Source organism: Maniola jurtina, chromosome Z (genome assembly GCF_905333055.1).
Source record: "Maniola jurtina chromosome Z, ilManJurt1.1, whole genome shotgun sequence".
Lineage (NCBI taxonomy): Eukaryota > Metazoa > Arthropoda > Insecta > Lepidoptera > Nymphalidae > Maniola > Maniola jurtina.
The window spans coordinates 12,683,142-12,704,329 of NC_060058.1; the positions used below are offsets into that span (position 1 = coordinate 12,683,142).

The 21,188-nt window shown below is 38.0% G+C and overlaps 2 protein-coding genes across 2 annotated transcripts; both read left to right on the forward strand.

The window, feature by feature from the left end:
* The first annotated feature begins 288 nt into the window (after nt 1-288).
* LOC123880574 (otoancorin-like) lies at nt 289-1,081 on the forward strand. Its single transcript, XM_045928767.1, has one exon. It carries the CDS (start codon nt 319-321, stop codon nt 1,054-1,056), a length of 738 nt encoding a protein of 245 aa, XP_045784723.1. The 5' UTR covers nt 289-318; the 3' UTR covers nt 1,057-1,081.
* Nucleotides 1,082-8,502: 7,421 nt separating this feature from the next.
* On the forward strand, nt 8,503-19,605 carry LOC123880569 (retinaldehyde-binding protein 1). The gene is made up of 6 exons (XM_045928758.1): nt 8,503-8,716; nt 8,924-9,083; nt 10,988-11,049; nt 12,100-12,293; nt 16,307-16,423; nt 18,675-19,605. Exons 1-6 carry the CDS (start codon nt 8,503-8,505, stop codon nt 18,933-18,935), a joined length of 1,008 nt encoding a protein of 335 aa, XP_045784714.1. The 3' UTR covers nt 18,936-19,605.
* Nucleotides 19,606-21,188: the final 1,583 nt, after the last annotated feature.

Genomic DNA, 21,188 nt, shown 5'->3' on the forward strand with positions numbered 1-21,188 from the left:
CAAAATTAAAAGTATTAGATATTTCTGTTACAACGGTACGGAACCCTTCGAGTGCGAGTCCAACTCGCACTTGGACGGGTGTTATTTCAGTTAGACCTTGAACCTCTTAATAATGCAATAGGTAAATACATTAGCTTACACGTAAACTATATTAAGGCTAGAGCAAGGCTATCCTCAACTAAAGTGGCTGATAGAGACATGAATGAGAAATGAGAACATTATTGATTGGTCTACTTAAGTGCCTAGCTTTTTGAAGAATCCGTCATTCGATTCCTTGAAACCGACATCTACACGCGCACAGAACGAGAAAAGAACACAATGTATCATAACATACCTATAATTATGCTCATCGCAAGATTAGTTTTCAGTCTAATTTGTCAAGAGGTACTAGAGATGCCTGAGAATAAAAAGCTTAACTTTAAGGAATTGCAGACAATGCAACCTAAAGAAGTTGCCGATTGCCTAACCCATTTAGGCAGGGAAGAAATGAGGGCAGATGAAGCCGAATTCATATGGAACTCATTAATCGAGTTCTTTAAAGGCATTGCAAATATTCCCGAAGAAGTTCTTGCAGTACTTCATTATGTAACTGTAGCTGTTCAACCAGAAGATTACCTTAATATAACAATGGCGAACATTGATGTTATACGAAACTTCGGTTTAGATTATGGACTCAACGACGATCACCTTGAGGCTATAGCGTGGCGAGTTCGCGAGGACTTTGGAGGTAAAGAACCAGAAGACTATACTGTCTACGATTTGGAAGCTTTGCGACAAATCCTGTGCGCGTTTAATAGAAGCGAAATAGAGAGGATTCGTCCTAAAGCTTTTAAAGAAGCGGCGGGCATTATAGGAAAGCTGAGGAACTGCAATCGTGACATTATGCAGGGTTTTGCCCAATTGGCAACTCAGAAGAATGCTTTCGGTTCGCCGTCTCTATGGACGAACACAACACTGCACGCAGTTGGCGCTGTAGCTGAATATTTGCCAAGCGATGTCGTAACTAAGCTGAAAGTTAGGCTCGGTAGAAATGTGTTCACTGACGAAAACAACTAGGTAGGTGACGTAGACAGTTGGCAAACCTAGCATCCAAAGTTAGTGAATAAAAGTTTAGAAAATAAATACCTAGTAATTATTCTAGTAAAGATAGTAGTAGTAGAATTGTAGTTTGTAGTAGGTAGTTTATCGAAATAAATAATTATTCTTTAATAGCAAGTTTAATTCGATCGCAGACTTTGGTACAAAATATGTTAGAAATGTTAAGTATTATAATAATAATTTATGAAGTAGGTACTATGAAGTTGAATTGTTTGTAAACAACATTAACCGCCTTCAGAAGTATCTGCCAAGTATCGTTACATACGTTCTACACGGCCGTGGAAAATGCCATAAAGTATTATATTTTTTTTAATAAATATATTAGAGAACCAACGAACAGATGGGGTGTCTAATGTTAAGTGATAACCATTACCCATGACAATAGCACTATAGCAGCCCCCGAGGAACCGCGAATGCATTTCCGGCTTTTCAGGAATTAGTTGATCTGCCCTTTGAACAGCCACATTAAATTTATAATGTGTCGCCTAAAAAGATGGTCCATTTCACAGGTAGCTTGATGAATAGCATCAATCATTTGCTACGCTTCACGCCAAGTGAACTTTCACTCTTACACTCATGCGAATTCATTTTCCGTGAAAAATCACCAGTGAAATATCAACTCTACTGATCTTATTCTCTATCTCTTATTATAACTAAACACGGCAGAAAATACCTACGTATGGTCTAAGATTGCTCCGACATTAGGTAATTGTCTACACGGCCTAGGGCGGGCGCACATAATGTTATTGACTACTTACTTAGCTTTAAATTAACTAGTTTTTGCCCGCAACTTTGATATTGGATTCATGTTTTAAAAATCAACTTCCAGGAACCCTAGTTTCAGATCACGGGATTTAAATAAGTCTAGATCATTGCTTGCATAGTCTGACTACGAAAGCTCCTAGGTAAATAACCTAGTTATAATATCTAGTTATACATAAATAAATAAGCTAGTTTGTTATCTAGCGTATTAAACAGCAAATACAAATTTAGAAATCACAGACAGGTATTCAGACAGAATTTTTTTATTTGCCTGTAGATGTAGGTAGGTGAGATAAATGAGATTTCCCCCATAAGATAAATAATTACCTAGTCTTTAAAAGTTTAAGGTTAACCGCACCTTAACAGGGTCTAAAGTAATCGGCCGTCAGTAGTCAGTTATGATTTATGACCCATCTGCAGACCGCCCAGACCCCACAGTTGCCCAACACCATTGTTCTGACCTTCGAAATTATGCAATTTCACAACACTGCCGCTCGTTTCAATATCGTTTAAATCTATAGAATGTTTATTACTAAATTCTTGATAGGTATGCTACGATTAATAAAGATTAGTATTTAAGTATTATGCCATTTTTGAGTCGTGATTCGTGACTTCATCTAATGCTATTACAATAACGTTACGTACTTAACATATACTTAACAAGAAATACTTATATGTATTAATTTTATTATGTTTAAACCAGCCCACGCCTGCGACTGCGTCCGCGTAGATTAAGGTTTTAAAAAATCCAGGAGAAACTCCATTGATTTTCCGGAATAAAAGTAGTTTTTGTCACTCGCGGTCCTACTTTATAGGTATGTATGTACGTTTTTTGTGTATGTGCAGGTATACAGCATTTATGCTGAGTTAGGACCCTTTTTTCGGGTAGTGCCACACATGACCCATGAGTATTTAATTATAACTACCCATGCAAAAAATGACGTCGATCCGTTGCTCAGTTCGACGTGATTGAAGGACTGGCCAACAATCGAAGTAACCAACAAACAAACATTTTCGCATCTATAATATGGATAGCGATGGAAAGCGTGCCCGTCTGTCTGCTAACTTTTGTTAACGTCTGTTAGCTTTTCACGGCCCATCCTTTTAACGCTTTTGACAAAATTTGGACCAGGGACAAGGACATATTTACCGGGACACTTTGTCCCGGTAAATCAAAGAGTTCCCACAAATTTTTAATAACCTTAAATCGACGTGGACGAAATCGCGGCCATCATTTATTTTGGTACAAAGATAGCATCCTAGAGACGGGCATAGGTCATTTATAATAACTTTTCTCATATATTTGAATGCACTCATTGAATGAGCCGACTGCATTCTGAAGTTGGTTGTGTTCCGGGTGACAGCTGAAAATCAGTGTCCTGCATTTAATGCGTCATAATGCATGTGATGCAGGACATAATGCTGAGCTGTACACCCATTTGGGGTGGTGTCACAGATGAAAATGTACATTTGTATGCTTTGTTTTTATCTGTGACACCAACAACAAATAAATGCATTTTCATTCTTTCCTCTAACAATAAAGTGTGAGCGCTGTTTAGTTTAGTCCGCTCAGCCTTCAACAGGTGCGAGTTCTTGGTAATGATAGCTGTGAGTTCCACTTCATTAACTTGGTTGACACTTGCTAACTTCTAAACTTCTTACACCTATCTACAACATTTCTTGTTCGATTGAAGAGCCTGGGTTATTAGTTCTAAATTTTCTCTGGTCTAATTATTAGGTGGGAGACTTTGATTACGGTTCTTTATTAGGAAACTACCCTATAGACAAAACTTTAGCGTTCTGGTATGAGTCTATGCGGCATCGGCTTAGTTAAAAAAAAAATTGCCGTACCATTTCCAGATTAGCCTGATTCTATCAAAACTGCGTCATCGCTTATCACCAAGAGACAAAGTAGTCGGGTAAAAAATACGTAATATTACCGTTTGGAAATTTTTTAATGCTTAAACAATGGATACAAGGAAAAGTAATACAAACGACAAGGTAAATTATGTTTGGGCAATCTCATAATTGGAAACAAAATGTGCGTGTGGGATCCGAAATCGTTTCATTCTTCCAAACAACAAACAAGCGTAGCGTCTCGTTGTTCAACTTTCATTGTTAAGTAACAAGATACTGAAACAAGTAGGTACAAATTGTACAAGATTGCCACATTTGGCACGTCCTTGTTATCCGTTAGAGGTCCACGGCACTGCTGGTCCACAGCTGGTCTCTTGTACGGCCATAGTAATCTCGATAGCCTCTTGTAGGCGTAGCAGGTCTTCTGAGATGCCTCATACCTGACGCGGACGGTACTGCTGGGTTTTTAGTAAGTATGGTGTAGAATGCTGTAGCATTGCTAGTGAGTCCCATGTACGCTTTTTGCTTTTAACTGCATTTTGCAACCAGTGGAAAAAAATACGTAGCAGATATCTCCCATACGCGGCGTTCTGCTGCCCCTTACAATTTGATTGATGCATTCTATATCCAATGGATATTCTGCCAGCTATGAGTTTACTGATGTGAGGTTACCATTCCAGCACCTTGGACCCCAACGGGTATCAATCCTTCGAGCTAAGTATGTGGCCGCGCATTGCCGATTTAGCTTCGCAACTATATAACGATAACGACGAGCTATGTCGATTACTCCGGTTCTTACAGATCTCCCCATATCTGATAGAGACCGTCCTCCATAATGTCCTCAAAAATGTCTGAAATCAGCCTTCACTTAGCCAGCGAGGTGGACTGTGGCCAATCTTCTCATTCTGAGAGGAGACCGGAGCTCAGAGACCCTATAGTGCGCGACAGTTTGAGATGGCAACCGGGCTGGGGGGGCGTCCCCAGCCCGGTTGCCATCCGGCCACACACACACACAGCTCCTGCGCTTAGCCGCTGCAGGTGAGCGCGGTGACGTGCGCGTGTGCGGGTGTGCGGGGCGTACCCCCGCATCATACCCCGATTGCCATCTGAACTTGTCGCGTACGGTAGTACATAATTGCCGTAGGTAGGTATAGGTATATACCTACCTACGGCAATTATGTAGCTTAGAAAACGCACGACTTGTCAAATATAATATTTATGTAATACATAAATAGGTACACTACACGGCGCCTGCACAAGTGCACACAATGGAATCTAAATCAGGTCAAATTTCAATAGAAACAAACCAGTTTCGTTTGGCAGCATAGATATGTTTTGGCAGTGATATTTTTTATGATGGCTCATTTATATGATGCAACAGTCGAAGCAACGACCACGATACGATTAAAATACCTACACTATTCACTAAGCATAGCTTAAAACAGGTTTTTATATTTTAGATCGATAGATAAGTAAACGAAAAGTTTGTTCTCTAATCACAAGAGTGATGACAAGAATAGCTGTTGATAAAAACTAATTGCATAATATCAAATTAACTTTTATCATACACTAGCCGATGCCCGCGACTTCGCCCGCGTGGATTTAGGTTTTTTGAAATCCCGTAGGAACTCTTTGATTTTCCGGGATAAAAAGTAGCCTATGTGCTAATCCAGGATATTATCTATCTCCATTCCCAGCCAAATCCGTCCAGTAGTTTTTGCGTGAAGGAGTAACAAACATACACACACACACACACACACACACATATACAAATTTTCGCCTTTATAATATTAGTGTGATTTAAATATTTCTAATCTTGGCATATTTAGGACACATTTGTAATACAATATTACTATGTATAATACACAGTATTGATAAATACTCAACAAAATAATATATCCATACTGATAATGCTGGATATTTGTTTATTACATTTTCACGGCTCCGGAAAATCGACAGGGTGTTAAGAACGTATGTCTTTGTTTTGTGAATAAATAAAGGGAAAAAACAGATTTCGTCCTCATTTTTACTTCATCATTATTGTTTAAAGGTACATAAATTAATACGTCAGCGCACATACCCTATAACAATCTATTGCTGGACTAAAGGCCTCTCTCAAAGGGAGGGTTTGTCCATAATCGCCACGCTGCCTGGGCAGACGTGTTGGTGGTCGCAGTAGATGGTAGTAGTAGCACAAAGGACGCTACTGCCGTTTTCCGTTAAATTCCCTTAGTCTCCTCGTACGACACCGGCTGGAACTGGAGGGGTGGAGACAATTTAATTCCAATCTGCCGCTATCTCTCACCACACGGTAGGTATAACTAATACAGTAGGTATAAATTAATTGCGATGCCCTGTTAGAGTATATTTTTTGCAAGTATATATTATCCAGCTAGATCATAAAAACTGGGTAATATAGGTACCTAAGTAGTACATAAAATATACTCTGACAGTGCATCGCATATTATGTCTTTGTAAATAACTGCAGATGAAAACATGTCGTTGTCGTTAGGTATAAAATGCATATTAATTACTTATGACATTTTGGGAGCACAGCATGACATAAGATATGATGGAACGGTATTTCTACCGCATGTAATAAAATACCAGTACGGTTCACAATTGCATAGGTATGGATATTCCGTTAATCAATTAAATATTTTTTTTGCTGTCTGATGAATTAGAACTCGTGTATCCAAAAACTATAGACGTTGAGGTCTCAAGGTGCTATGGCGAACTCGCACCGAAAAGTGCAGCGTTGTTAGGCCTTGCTGAAAACTGTTAGAACTTCACTGACTATAAGTTGTTCTAGGAACTAGGACAACCTACCTAGGACCTAGGTATATGAAACAAATATATATTTACCTACTTCATTTCATTTCACACGGTTAGTCTAAAAATAGGTAAATCCTTAAGACTTGACTGCCAATAATGAACAAGGTTGCGACCGAAACCTAGATCTGTAGAGCCTAGTGTAGATTTCTCACCAAGGTTAACATAGGTACAAGGTAAGTAGGTTTACCGCTGACACTTAGGTACTTATATTATTATTAAATTACAACAACCTGAAGTAATCTGTTGATATTTAAAAAACCGGGTTGAAATGCCACTACAAACTTTTTTTTGTTTTTTTTTTTTATATATAAATGTGATAGATGTGTTTTGAGTGGCCGAGAACCAGTAGGTCGATTCCGGAAACCCTGCATCAATTTAAAATCGCAATTGTTGTGATTGGTTGAATTTATGACATTCTTCTTGCAATAATGTATTGTGGCCACAAGCGAGCGAATAAAAACCAATCAGAGATAATTGTCATGACTTTGTAGCTGTCATTCTGCTGCAATCGAGTCCCTGGTTTTGATCCCCAGCAGAGGTAGTTTGGGAATTATATAGTCCTTGGTCAAGTCTGGTGGCAGGCTTTTGCCATGGCTAGGTTGTCACCATGCCGGCAAAGGCATCATTATCGTCAAACCCATTGCGAGCCCACACTAAACGCGGGTCTCCTTCTCTCCGGGAAAAAGAATTGAATTTGCCAATAGTCCACCACGCTCGCCAACCGCGGATTGACAGAATTCACAGACCTTTGGGAACACTAGGTATGGAGAAATCTCAAGAATGCAAATTTCCTCACAATGTTTCCCTTCAACGTTAAAGCAAGTGATATTTTTAATTGCTTAAAACGACCATAGCTCCGAAAAATTGGAGGTGATGCCGGGATCGAACTCTCAACCTCCCGAATAGAAGGCTGATGTCATAGCTACTAAGCTATCACCGCTTCGCCAAAGAAGGTATACCTAATACCAAGCATTAAGGGTTCGGCATAGATTAGGAATTACTTAGTTAGTCTAAATATGCCGCGTACAAGCAGATTAGAGTATGACTTTATCATACCTTCCAAGTAAGTTCGCTTCCATCTTAGACCCTATCACCCCTTGTTATACTCTATCCACAAGTTAGCATAGGGTTACGTAATCGTAGCCTATGTCACCCGGACCATAATAACGAATTGATTGACACCTCATTCATCAAAATTGGCCTAGTAATTTAGGCGCTACGGTGGAACACACAGAATCTGATACAAACATACATACATACATACATACATACGTAGACTACTAAAGTCATAACCCTTCCTTTTGGTTTTGCCGTAGTAGGTTAAAAAATAATATATGCCGGTAATCGTATTTTAAATTAATGTGAAACTGAACAAATTAGTGCCAATTGACTTAATGAAAATTCGTAATCATCGAGGCCTATAAAACCACAAGTAGATTACAGAAACAGGTTGGTTGCTAAATCTGTTACACTTGTTTTAATTTTAAGCAATGTGTATCAATTTCAGCAAGGCGTCCATTTTTTGAGGCTTTAAAGCTTTGTGACACCTTTCACGTAATTTTATAAGTGAGGGTTCCGTAAATAGCTTCTCTGTAATACCTGCGTGGTACATAGAAACGTTAGTGAATACTATTTATGTAATGAATAATATTTTTTATTTCAATCAATCAATCAATATGCCTGTTTGCGTCCACTGCTGGACATAGGCCTTCCCAAGAGCGTGCCACCACACATGATCCTCCGCCTTCCGCATTCACCCACTCCCCACTATCTTCTTAAGGTCGTCAGTCCAGCGGGTTGGAGGTCGTCCCACACTGCGCTTGCTGATACGCGGTTTCCACTCCAGAACATACCTGCCACAGCAGCTATTAGTTCTACGGCAGACATGGCCTGCCCACTGCCACCTTTTTATTTAATTCCTGTTTATTTTGTTCGCAGACAAAAAACAAAATGACGACAGCGAGCGTTTTGCTCACGGTGAGCACAACCTGGGGCGCGAATAGCGATATATATGACAAGGATGAGAGAGTCGGCAGATCTTTGAGAAATATAGCAGCTGTAGCCGCGAGGGAATTGAGAGAAACACCATCAACGAGAGACCAGGCCCTAAGAATCATGAGAGAATGGATTGAACAGAATACCGACATACGAAATGTTAGAACTGGTAAGTTGTACAACTGAAGTTACAGTGCTTCAAAATTATGTCCATTATCGATTATTACTTTCATGGGCATTCCACACGCTTTAAGTAGCAAAATTACTTGTAAAGACAATAGGTAACTTACCTTTAGTACTTATCAAAGCAAGTTTCGGGCTACATAAGACCATCTTCAGATTTCGACTTCTAGCTTATTGTGTGATATTTTTTCAGATGAATCATTCCTACTACGTTTCCTCCGACACAAGAAATACAGCATCCCAATGGCACAGCAGACTTTGCTGAAGTACTTGAGTCTAAGGAAATACTATCCTAGCGTCTTTACTAAATTAGATAGCGAAGATCCAACATTAAGCGAAATTATCAGCAATGGGTAAGTATCCGTTTAGCATTCGCCCGTTATATCTATATCCTCACGCGTGAACGCTGCGTAAAAACATATCCCTTTACAGTGGTAAAGTTTTACAACTTTTCGTAGCCTAGATCGAAATCCCTTCGCAGTGGACACAAAACCGACAATGGATAGAAAAACACGCAAAACTATCCTACATAGGTAGGCTTTGTTTGACGGCGTTTGCGGACTATTTGAAATATAAAAATATAAACAACAATGTAAATAAAACATTTATAACACCCCGAACAAGTGAACAACAGTAACTAGAAAAGAGCTGATAACTTTCAAACGGCTGAACCGATGATATTCTTGGATTATAGCCAAGAACACTCGATCAAGCCACCTTTTAAACAAAAAAAAAACAAAATTAAAATCGGTCCATTAGTTTAGGAGCTACGATGCCACAGATACACAGATACACACGTCAAACTTATGACACCCCTCTTTTTGGGTCGGAGGTTATAAACATATCAAAATTACATCAAAACAACTGCAACGAAGCAAGGTGTCCGGAATGCTGGTAGCGTTAAATCCATGTCATATTTGGTCTTAAATACTTATATGTAATGTTAACTTAAACGTATGTTTTATACCTTATATCTATACTAATAAATAAAATTGGAGTGTCTGTCTGTAATTTCGAAATAACTACCTCATATTAAGCTCATATGGTTATTTGAACGATACCAACACTGAATCACACGTTTTTAAAATTTTTGTCTGTCAGTCTGTCTGTCTGTCTGTCTGTCTGTCTGTTTGAAAAGGCTAATCTTCGGAACGGCTGGACCGAATTTGACGGGGTTTTCACAGACAAGTAGAGAATTGACCAGGGAGTAACATAGGCTACTTTTTTAACCGACTTTCAAAAAGGGAGTTGTGTTTTTCTACCTATGTACACCGAAATCTCCGAGATTTCTGAACCGATTTGCGTCATTTCTTTTTTAATCGATAGAGGAACTTCGCGACATTGTTTCATAAAAAATTTGGAGTCCAACTACTCAATCCTGATGCTGCAGGGGATCTGACCAATCCACGCGGGCGAAGCTGCGGGCATCAGCTAGTAGTAAATAAAGATTGAAGCTTTGGATGACTTCTCTTGGTGTGCATTTTCACGACCAGCTAGCCAGAGTTCTCGGATGTAGTTTCCGGTTCAGTCAGTTTAGGAAACGACCTTTTACCGATTTGGCTCTGTTCTAGGTGCTATTTTTGTTTTTGGCCGTGCCTATATACGAATAGGAAGTCACGTAAAAAAGATTTTACGCAATAATAAACCTTTTTACCTGTAGATAACATTAATAAGAAACTAGTCGTTTGCCATCGATGTCTGTTGGTTGCCCCCAACTTTATTAGATTATTTATTTGTTTTTTTTTTTTATGTAGGTAAGCTTAGGAAACAAGCCGATACACTTTTGGCTTTTTACAAGTATAAATAATTAAGTGTTAAAGCGTAATCGATATATAATAATAAATTAATTGAAAATGAAGTGAAGGATTTTCTATTGTTTGATCATCTAAGCCTACACAAAACACCGATGGCGATATTGGCCTCAATTTGCAAAAATAAACTCACTAACATAGTTACAAAACCAGGCATCCGTATTGAGCAACGAAATTGCTCAATTTACGCGTCTTTTTAATTATTATTATATATACGCACATACCTACCTAGGTGGGAACGCAAAACTCGTTCAATACTAGCCTTTGTGTAAATGTGATACGATCCACATATGCATTATATCTACAGAGATCCGTATCATTAGTTATTCGAAAGTTCCCAAGCACAGCCTTGAACTCCTATAGCGTTGCGACCGTGTTATATAAATGAAATTTTCTTCGATGACATAATTCTGTTTAAAGTTGCAAGACAATTTCCTAATTTCAAGGTACATAGCGGTTTCGCCGGTGCGCGACAACAAGGGTCGCCGGGTCATCGTTTACAACATGGGTAAGATCGAGTACGATGCCACTTCTATTACCTATTAGACGAATTACATAAGGCTATGCTATGCGACCAGCTTTGTTTGTTGAAGGGCGCGTGCGAATGTTTACTTTTGCTGTGCTATTGACTTTGACACTTTGACTTTAAGAGCGTGTTCACGTCGACGTGCGGACCGCCAAAGTTTTTGTATAGAACCACGTGCTGTTTGTAAATGAATAGTCCCTCTTACTACTTTATAGGTTTAATAATGATAAGTATTGTTTTCATGAGCGTGTTGCACTGCAACTGTTTGTTGGCGTAAACACGCACTAAAGCATCAATACAACTACTTACAAACCTACTCGTATCTGCAGAAGAAAAGCGCATCGGCTTTTATTAGTTTTCTAGAAAACACGGAGGAAACCTCGCGCTCCCTTTGAGTCTCCTTCGTGTTCTGTTTTAATTATACAATTTCAACGTAAGTAACTTCCTTTTCAGTTACTATAAGAGCACCATGATTTTGCTCTGGTGTGTTCCAACACTAAAGCGTCAAGTGATCTGTGACATTATAAAAGATGTGTACGTAACTTGATGTACCCTCCAAAGCATCAAAGCTTTTCCGCACTAAACTCACGTGATTGCCATTTATAGCGATTTGATGCTAATTGTGATAATGTGTTTGTTAAACAAAAATGTTGCACGCTTATATTTAACTCGCCAATATTGTAGCTATCTCAGTGGGTGATAATTTTTTCATCAAAGTTTGGAGTTTGAGTAAGGCAAGGGGTTTCAAACTGATGAAAAAATCAATCAATCCAAAATCTAGATGCAAATGTATAACCATGCAACATATTGCTTTCTCACATTAGTTAATTAACTATACCTAAACTACCTAGTTGAAATTTTCACAGAATATGTATTTCTTGCCGTTATAACATATAATAAAACTTAAAAATGATTCAAAAAAATAAAGAGTGTTACTTCTTGTACGATGGTGCGGAACCCTTCGTGTACAAGTCCAACTCGCACTTGACGATTTTATTAATATCGCATGTTTGAATCTCGCATTCTGTGCAGGTAAATTCAACGCAGTCAAGTTCAACTGCTGGGACATGTGCCGCGCCCATATAATTGTTTACGAAGCCCTGATGGAAGACTCTAATGACCAGATCTTCGGCTTCACACACGTTGGCGATGGAAGCGGTTCCACGACTGCCCACGTCACCTCATGGAACCCTATTGACTTTGCGCGCCTTTTGAAATGGGGAGAGGTGAGTTTTGGGAAAAGAATTGGGTGCCTTCTTGTTTTTGGGTAGCTTTAACGGATCTTTGGTTTGGAGACCTACATACCTCACAACAGGTGAAACGAACGAACGCGGCGATTAAGTGCATCTCATTGGCTGGGTAGCTCGTGTTTTCCACGATCTACCTATCCGATTTTGATGGCTAAAGATATAGTTTGCATTCCGGAAAAGCAAGGAGTTTCCACGGGATTTTTACATCCATGACAAGCTCGCGGACAATATCAGCTATTTGGTATACAGAGTTAACTTGCATCCTGGATAGGGATAGATAAGTATCATTATCTATATTTTATTCCGGAAAGGGTTCTCACGGGATTTTTAAAAACCAAAACTTACACGGACAAAGTTGCGGGCATCAACTAGTAATCTTTATCTTTATGTGTACCCATTACCTTGGCACAATATCGACCCAAAAATACGCCACAGTAAAAAGCGGAATAATTACGACAATTTCATAACGAGTTCCGTAAGTGCGTCCGAAAAAGAGGTTTTTGATATTTATTATGTTATCGATCAGTCGTCTCGTGGTAATTATCGATGAATCATAACAAGATGAGCATCGGTGGCATCTTTACCCTTATTTGTAACTTTGTGAAGGCCTTAACCTTCTTTTCGTTCAATATAATGATTGTACCTATACCGATTAAGAAGCTGTGGGTAGATAATAAGGTAGTTATGCTGAAATAATACCATAATAAAAATTGAGTTCGACGACTCTTTTTCGAAACATTTGCGAAAATTACTTGTACATACATCATGATTGCATATGGATCCGAGACATGGTCACACAAAGCTCAGAGTCACTTAGCCGGCGATGTAGAGAGTTATGCTTGGAGTTTCTGTACGTGATCAAATCAGAAATGAGCAGATCCGTAGGAGAACCAGTAACCGATATAGCTCAACGGTTGAAGCTGAAGTGGCAATTCTAAAAACTGATAGACGTTGGGTTCCAAGGTGCTACAATGGTGAAGAATTCAGCCGGCCCAAGACCGTAGCGTGTGTAAGTTCCTACAAGAGACCTAGGTCCAGCAGTGGGCGTCTGTCAGTTGATAGTATAGAGTTTTAGGATTTTTGATTATGTAGTTAAATTGTCTCAAAATCCTTTCATAAGGAAGTCTACAGTTTGAGTATTTACGTAGATGTACTTACCGAATTCAAAAAAGGAGGTCATGTATTCGACTACTAAATTATTTGAGTTGTGTGTTTTAAGCAATTAATTAATATCACCTGCTTTAACGGTAAAGAAAAAAATCGTGAGGAAATCTGCTTGTCTGAGAGTTCTCCATAATTTTCTCAAAGGTGTGTGAAGTTTGTTAATCTGCATTTGGCCTGCGTGGTAGACTATATAGCCAAACTCTTCGCATCCTGAGAGAAGATCCGTACTCAGTAGTTAGCCGGTAATAAGTTGATCATAATGATGATTATTATATCCAATTATCATGGTCACGGTTACATTAGATTAGCGGTGCGTATTACCGGTGCGTAATATCGAACCGTGCTAAGCTCAATTAAACACGGATGAAGAAATTGCAGTTTCCTCATTAAATGCGCATATGTTATGTCTTTATTAACATTTTCCGCATGGATAAGAATTAGGTAAGTAAACTATTTCACATCCTTTCGTTACTGTTAGGTTCGTTTAATAACGCACTTTTTGTTTACTTTTACATTTATTTATAACTTATGTCAGACTAGACTCTAGAGGATGCCCGCGACTTCGTCCGCGTGGATTTAGACTTTTAAAGATCTCGTTGGAACTGTTTGATTTTCCGGGATAAAACGCCTATGTCAATTACAGGGACGCAAGCTACCTCGGTACCAAATATACAAATCGGTTAAGCGGATGGGTTTTTAGGAATCCCGTGGGAACTCTTTGATTTTCCGGGATAAAAAGTAGCCTAGGTCAATCCCCGGGATATAAGCTAACCCTGTGCCAAATTTCGTCAGAATCGGTTATACTGTTGGGCCGTGAAAAGGTAGCAGACAGACAGACAGACAGACACACTTTCGCATTTATTAACCGACTTCCAAAAAAGGAGGAGGTTCTCAATTCGTCGGGATCTTTTTTTTTTTTTTTATTTTTTTTTTTTATTTTTTATGTATGTTCCCCGATTACTCAAAGACCCCTGGACCGATTTGGAAAATTTTTTTTTTGTTTGAAAGGGTATACTGTGCAGGTGGTCCCATATAAATTTGGTGAAGATCTGATCTTCGGAGATGGAGAACAGAACTCCTCAATGGATAAGAGCAAATTGCTCGCGATCACTGTAATAGCTTAGTAAACAGTAGGGTTTTAACTGGGCATAGCATATTATAGTACAGTGGGGCCACTAAAAATTGTGAAATAAAAAATTTTCAAAAGAAAAATAAAACCGACTTCAAAAACCAAAAACACTAAAAAGTAGAAAATAATTTTTGTTTAGCTACACATGTAATGTACCTAGGTATGAAGTCGGGCGAGCTTCACTCTTGGATTTCTAATTTTGTTTTAATATGCTCGCTCGACTTCATACCTAGATTACATGTGTAGCTAAACAAAAATTATTTTCTACTTTTTAGTGTTTTTGGTTTTTGAAGTCGGTTTTATTTTTCTTTTGAAAATTTTAACATTAATATGGATGATGCCGTCGACTTGAACCCCTAAAAATTTCGCGGGGACTCTTTGGTTTTCCGGGACCAAAACTATAAAAGCCTATATACCTATCGTTCCCTAGGATATAGGCTAACTCTGTACTTTTAATTCAAAATGGATGTGCCGTGAAAAGTTAGCAGACAGACGCGTTTATAATAAAATATACCTATTATAGTATGGATTATATATGGAAGTTATGGAGAGCTCTAAAGCATGTAAATTTCCTCACGTTGTTTTCCTTCACTGTTAAAGTAAGTGATAATGTTATTGTCTAGAATGCACATACCTAGCTCCAAAAAGTTAGGGGTGAGAGCCCTGACTAGAACGCTGGATCTCCCGTCCCACGTTTTATCCACTATGCTATCAAGCCGGCAAGACTGACGCCGCCAATTCATCGAAGACGCCATCTGGGGATGCATCGGTCGCAAAACCTATATCGATATATTATATATACTAAGAGCTGTATTGCGTGATTGTATCTTTGAATAAGTTATTAATTTCGTTGTAGAACACAAGGCTATGTGTAACGTTGCATGTTTTAATAATTGCCTATACTGATTGAATCCTTGGCATTTGACGAAACGAAAGTTTATAATGAGTTCAGTCGCGCGGTGCGCCTATCGCTTTTGACAGGAGCATACCTATGGATTGAGGAACAAAGGTGAGCAAAGGAGCAAAGGAACAGGTGAACAAAGGGATGAGCTACGTCATTTATACGAAACATTCCCGCACACAATGCATAAAGCTTGCGTAGACGTGAAAAAATGCTTTGTTCTGTTCATCATGTTTTTTGATGATTGTGGTTTTTTCTGGTTATTTTTAATATCACGTTACATTGAAGATACCGATTGAATTATTTGAGTGTTGCTTTTTTGCCATAACAGCTAGACACCATCTATACCTACTAAGTAATAAATTATAAACTAGGGCCTAGGCGATGCCTGTGACTTCGTTCGAGTGAATATAGGTTTTTCAGAAATCCCGTGGAAACTCGTCGATTTTCCGGAGTTAAAAGGAGCCTATGTGTGAAGTCAGGATATAGACTATATCTATTCCTCAGCTAAATCAGTCAGTTCAGTTCTATCAGTTGGTTTTTGCGTGCAAAAATAACAAACATACACACACACAGATACCTACATACTTTCGCTTTTATCGTATTAAGTGTGATACGAAAGTATGTCTGTCTATCTACGTTTAATACGACCTGTCTTTTTAACCGATAAATGAATTATACACATACATATTTAAAATTGCAAGGATTCGAACCTGCTGCATCTCCCTGGGTATCACTCCGGTATACGGCGCCTGGGTATCAGCTAAATGGTTTATTAAATGTCAATTGTTTTAGCAATCAATCCCGATGCGTCACAAGGACTTCCAGCTGGTCAATGTGCCGGCCGCTCTCAAGTATATCATCGACTTCGCTAGCAGCAAGGTCTCCAATAAGATGAGCGAGAGATTGCATGTAAGTAAGCCTTTATCGTTTATCTTGTAGATACTAGCGACACGCCTCGGCTTTGCACGGGTGTCTGGCATCGACATTTTAGTGTCTGGCAATGCATGACGTGATTTTTAAAACTATTTCAAAGATTTTATTCAAAGATTACGCTTTATACTTTAACGTAAGATTGTCTACACCTTTTTTACCTGTTATCTGCCAAAGCCACCATGATCCTTATAAATCTTTATAGTTTTGGACCGTTCCTCTTTGTAATGGGGACAATAAGCAGAGAAACTTTCAGATTTATACAGTAGCGAAGGTTTCAGATTTATACCCTAGCTAACTTTTAGTCCATACGTGCTTGACTGTCTCGGAATTGTAACATAAGTAGTGTGTTCACACATTTTTTCACACAGTTTTTACCCGCGCGGGAATGTTTTTAATGAAGGCTTGGGTTTTAATAAAGTGCTAATCATTTCTTAAGAGGTGAATTATTTAAAGAATTTTTCGAAATCACAGAGAGACAGGTAAATCTGATTTCGTACCTAGGTATGTAATTATTATGGGGGTTATTTCCTCTGGAAGTAGAGCCCGGGCATCGCGTCGCGTCAGACGTGTTTGGAGATCTCTGAACCTCCTAATATGCGTCGAAGGTGAATTTAGTAGGTAAAAATCCTAATATCTTATGTATGTCTTTCCCAGGAGATTGAGTATCTTTAGAAAATACTCAAAAACAGGTATCTTATTATTGCTGATTAGTTCGTTCACCTTATTCGATCATTTGAAATCCGGAATACAAAGATTAAACTAAGGAACACCTCAATCGAAAGATAGTATATAAATAATAATAAAAACATTTCATTTTATAAGGTAACTGACCTCGAAAATCTTATGACGCACACCAAACTCGTCTGTTTTGAGGAAATATGTATTACGGAATTGCAACGAATTTTATTATACCTATTCATCCTAAATTGGGCACAACGCAGTGTTTTAGTTTTAATCCAAACTGGGAATGCTTAGGTTTGTTTAGGAATACTTAGGTTTGTATAGCTATAACGTCAACATTTTATCATTTTAAAAAGTCTATTATTTATACATCGATGATTATTACCTACCATCAACTGTTGATACAGTTCAACTTGCTGATAGTGAGGATGCTACCATTTAATAGAACAGAATGGAATGGAATGAAATGGGATACAATAGTTAGTTAGAAAAATGTTTAATCGAGGCATCGTATACATACGAGTAGGTACATGGTGTAGGCAATCTCATCTTGGACAATCGTGTAACATCTCGAACTGGTATAGGCCATTTAGCTTGAGTTGAGAACTTTGGGCCTCTCAGGCACAAATCTCTGGCAAACATCTTAGGTATCAGACGCCCCAGCGATTTTAACTGACTTACCAAGCTTTTCCTGTATTGTAGAATCGTGGTATCCACAGTAGGATAGCTTATAAAGCTATACTGGGGACATTTGATACACCTATGTTGGAATAACTATTATGTCAAACGATTTGTTCACACGACTGCAACAAGTGTAAACTAAAAATATTTTATAATACCCCCGACGATCCAAAGTATTTGAGTTTTCCAAAACATCATTTTCAAATAAATAATTATGTATTTAGGCAACGTCCATCTTGACAGCTTGACATTTGTCTATTGACATAATATTATGAACCTAACGGTTATCTAACCTTCTTTTCTACAAGAAAACTAGAAAAGAGCTGATAACTCTTAAACGGCTGAACCAATTTTTTTAGATTATAGCTAAGAACACTCTCGATCAAGCCACCTTTCAAACAAAAAAAACTAAATTAAAATCGGTTCATTCGTTTAGGCGCTACGATGCCACAGACAGATACACAGATACACAGATACACAGACACACAGATACCCAGATACACACGTCAAACTTATAACACCCCTCTTTTTGGGTCGGGGGTTAAAAAGGCGTGTCAAGTTTCTAAGGTTTATATTTGAATGTATGGCATACGTTAGAATCCTTACATCATCTTGATTTACTCTGATTATAAATTATTGGAAAAAGTTAAATATGGCGACTGTATGGCGGTATTTTCAAATGTGAAATTTTTTACTCCTTAGATCAGTTCTTGGCAGGGCAGCCACGCTTTTAATTTTTTTTAAGTAAAACTTGTTTTCTATCATTACGCACTTTGCAGAGCAATCATGGTCTGCAAAGTGCGTAATGATAGAAAACTGCAGTGTAGTGGTATGCTTAACTATGCGTCTCTATTCCTTTTTCTAGATTCACACAAACATCAAGAACCTCCAAAGCAACGTGGATTTGTCCTGTCTACCAACGGTATATGGAGGCCACATACCTCTTCAAGACATGATCGAGTTCACTAAAGACTTGCTGGCTGAGAAAAGGAAACACATCCTCGCTCTCGATGACATGGAAATCTTGAGCACCAAAGGAATCGTGTCCACAAGGAAACCCGGAAATGCATTGAAAGGAGACGCTGTGTCAGTTGAGGGTAGTTTTAGAAAATTGGAAATAGACTAACTGTGATCGCAAAGAATTTATTTTAGCTTAAAACTGTTAAGCATTTATGGATATTTGTCTAGATTTATGATTGTTAAGGTGCATGCGACAGGTCTGCCCGCGATATTCAAATTTAATTTGGTTTTTCGCAATTTGTAAACTAATACGACAAAGTAGGCTTATGGCACTTTAATTGCGCCAATGGTAGTATCATCCTCACAGGTTTATATAAAAAACTTTACTTGAAAAAAGGGTCCAGTTACTTGAAACTGGACAAAATTTTGCTGACTTCAATTCGTCTTGGTGAAATACTTACTTTGTATCCATTGACATATAGTGCGCATCAGGTAGGTTTATTTTAGTTATATTATTAACCTTTTTAATCTGAACCGGAACCATGAGGACAACACTATTTTTGCTAAGCTGAGAGCTGAGTACCTATCATTATTTTTAAGTTTGCCATTTCTAGCTGTCATTTTGGTCTCTGGGACTTAGGGATATTTTAAGACATTCATCCAAGCTCTGGGATTTTAAAAGTAGACTACTAGGTATATGCACTTATTGCGTTTATAAACTGTTTAGATTCTTTAGATTATAATGTGTCTATTCATGTGATACACAAGATAAAGTTGAAAACTAAAACCCGACTGCGATCGTCTTAATAAACGCTGAAATATTAAAGTAAAATTGTTTTCTGTCGCTTGGTATATTTTAATGTTGTTGTACATTTATATTCATGAGCTCAGAATTTTCTCCTCTTTCATTTGACATCCCACTTGATACAGTAGCAAAAAAAAATTATGGAGACATCCACTTTTTTTGATGTAACATCAGTTAGGTAATTTTTTTTCGTATAAAATATAGCCTATGTCACCCGCACCTTTACGACGAATCAATTGACACCTCATTCATCAAAATCGGTCCAGTAGTTTAGGCACGGTGGAACACACAGAATCTGGACACAAACATACATACACACAAAGACTGTTAAAATCATAACCCTTCCTTTTGGCTTTGCCGCAGTCGGGTAAAAACTGAAGGGTACTTTACTAAACATTATGACGAGTAGGTTTAAGAATAGGTATTTATAAACAAGAACATATTTTGTTATAAGTATAACAAATTAAGTATATTAAACTGTAATATAATATGCCTATTGTAAGATTTTACGGTATCTGCTTAAATTTATAACCAAATGAAATTAAAGTGTTAATGGAATAAGTGTTTTTTTTTATTTATATAACTTTCTTATTATGATGCCCATATTATTTATATTAATTCAGGGTATAAGCTAAATTCATTCCAAATCGGTTCAGTCATTGTGGCATGAAGGAGTATGTAAATTAGGAATTAGGATTCATTAGAAACTAGCTGATGCCCGCGACTTCGTTCGCGTGGATTTAGGTTTTTTAAAAATCCCACGGGAACTGTTGTTATTAAACGAATACGTCTTAAGCAAACCAGGCCACCTGTGCTATGTCCTTTTTAACCCCCGACCCTAAAAGAGGGGTGTTATAAGTTTGAAGTGTGTATCTGTGTGGCATCGTAGTTCCTAAACTAATGAACCGATTTTAATATAGTTTATTTTTTGTTTGAAAGGTGGCTTGATCGAGTGTTGTTAGCTTTATTCCAAGAAAATCGGTTCAGCCGTTTGAAAGTTATCAGCTCTTTTTTAGTTACTGTAATCTTCACTTGTCGGGGGTGTTATAAATTTTTAATTTACACTTGTACACTTACCTCTCATCTACACGTCATATTATAGTTATCGTTCTAAGTTAACGACTTTCCCTATTCAATGACTTTGTCAACAATATTACATTTATCTACTTATTACGTATACATGAAAGTTACCACCTATAAGTTTAAATATCTTGACATCATTTCTATAGGTATTTTTAACTGTAATAGGTACCTATTTACGTAAATACGTTAGCAAATATTAACATAAAAATAACTGTCTACATACCAAATCAAAAAGTGAACGTATTTGCGCAAATGTTAAATATCACTATGTGAACCGATTTAACCTGAAACTCAATAATTATTACCTATAGAGAAAAGGTCCAAATTATACCTAAACTGTGATAGGTAGGTATATCTCAGCATGGCCGTAGCCAGAAATAGGTTTGGGGAGGGGGGGGGGGGGGGGGGGAGTTATCCGGGTCTTAACCGAATCTTTTCATGAGAAAAAAACGACGGGCTTGGTTAGTGGAATTTTACCTTTCAATTTGACAGCAGGATAGAATACAAGAAAAAATAGGTGCGCGAGCGCAA

Excerpts from the sequence above, each read along its gene's own strand:
- LOC123880569 (XM_045928758.1), top strand. The coding sequence starts at position 8,503 with ATGACGACAGCGAGCGTTTTGCTCACGGTGAGCACAACCTGGGGCGCG. Across the intron at positions 12,294-16,306 it reads GCCTTTTGAAATGGGGAGAG|CAATCAATCCCGATGCGTCA; the intron begins GTGAGTTTTGGG and ends CAATTGTTTTAG. Across the intron at positions 16,424-18,674 it reads AGATGAGCGAGAGATTGCAT|ATTCACACAAACATCAAGAA; the intron begins GTAAGTAAGCCT and ends TCCTTTTTCTAG.
- LOC123880574 (XM_045928767.1), top strand. The coding sequence starts at position 319 with ATGTATCATAACATACCTATAATTATGCTCATCGCAAGATTAGTTTTC.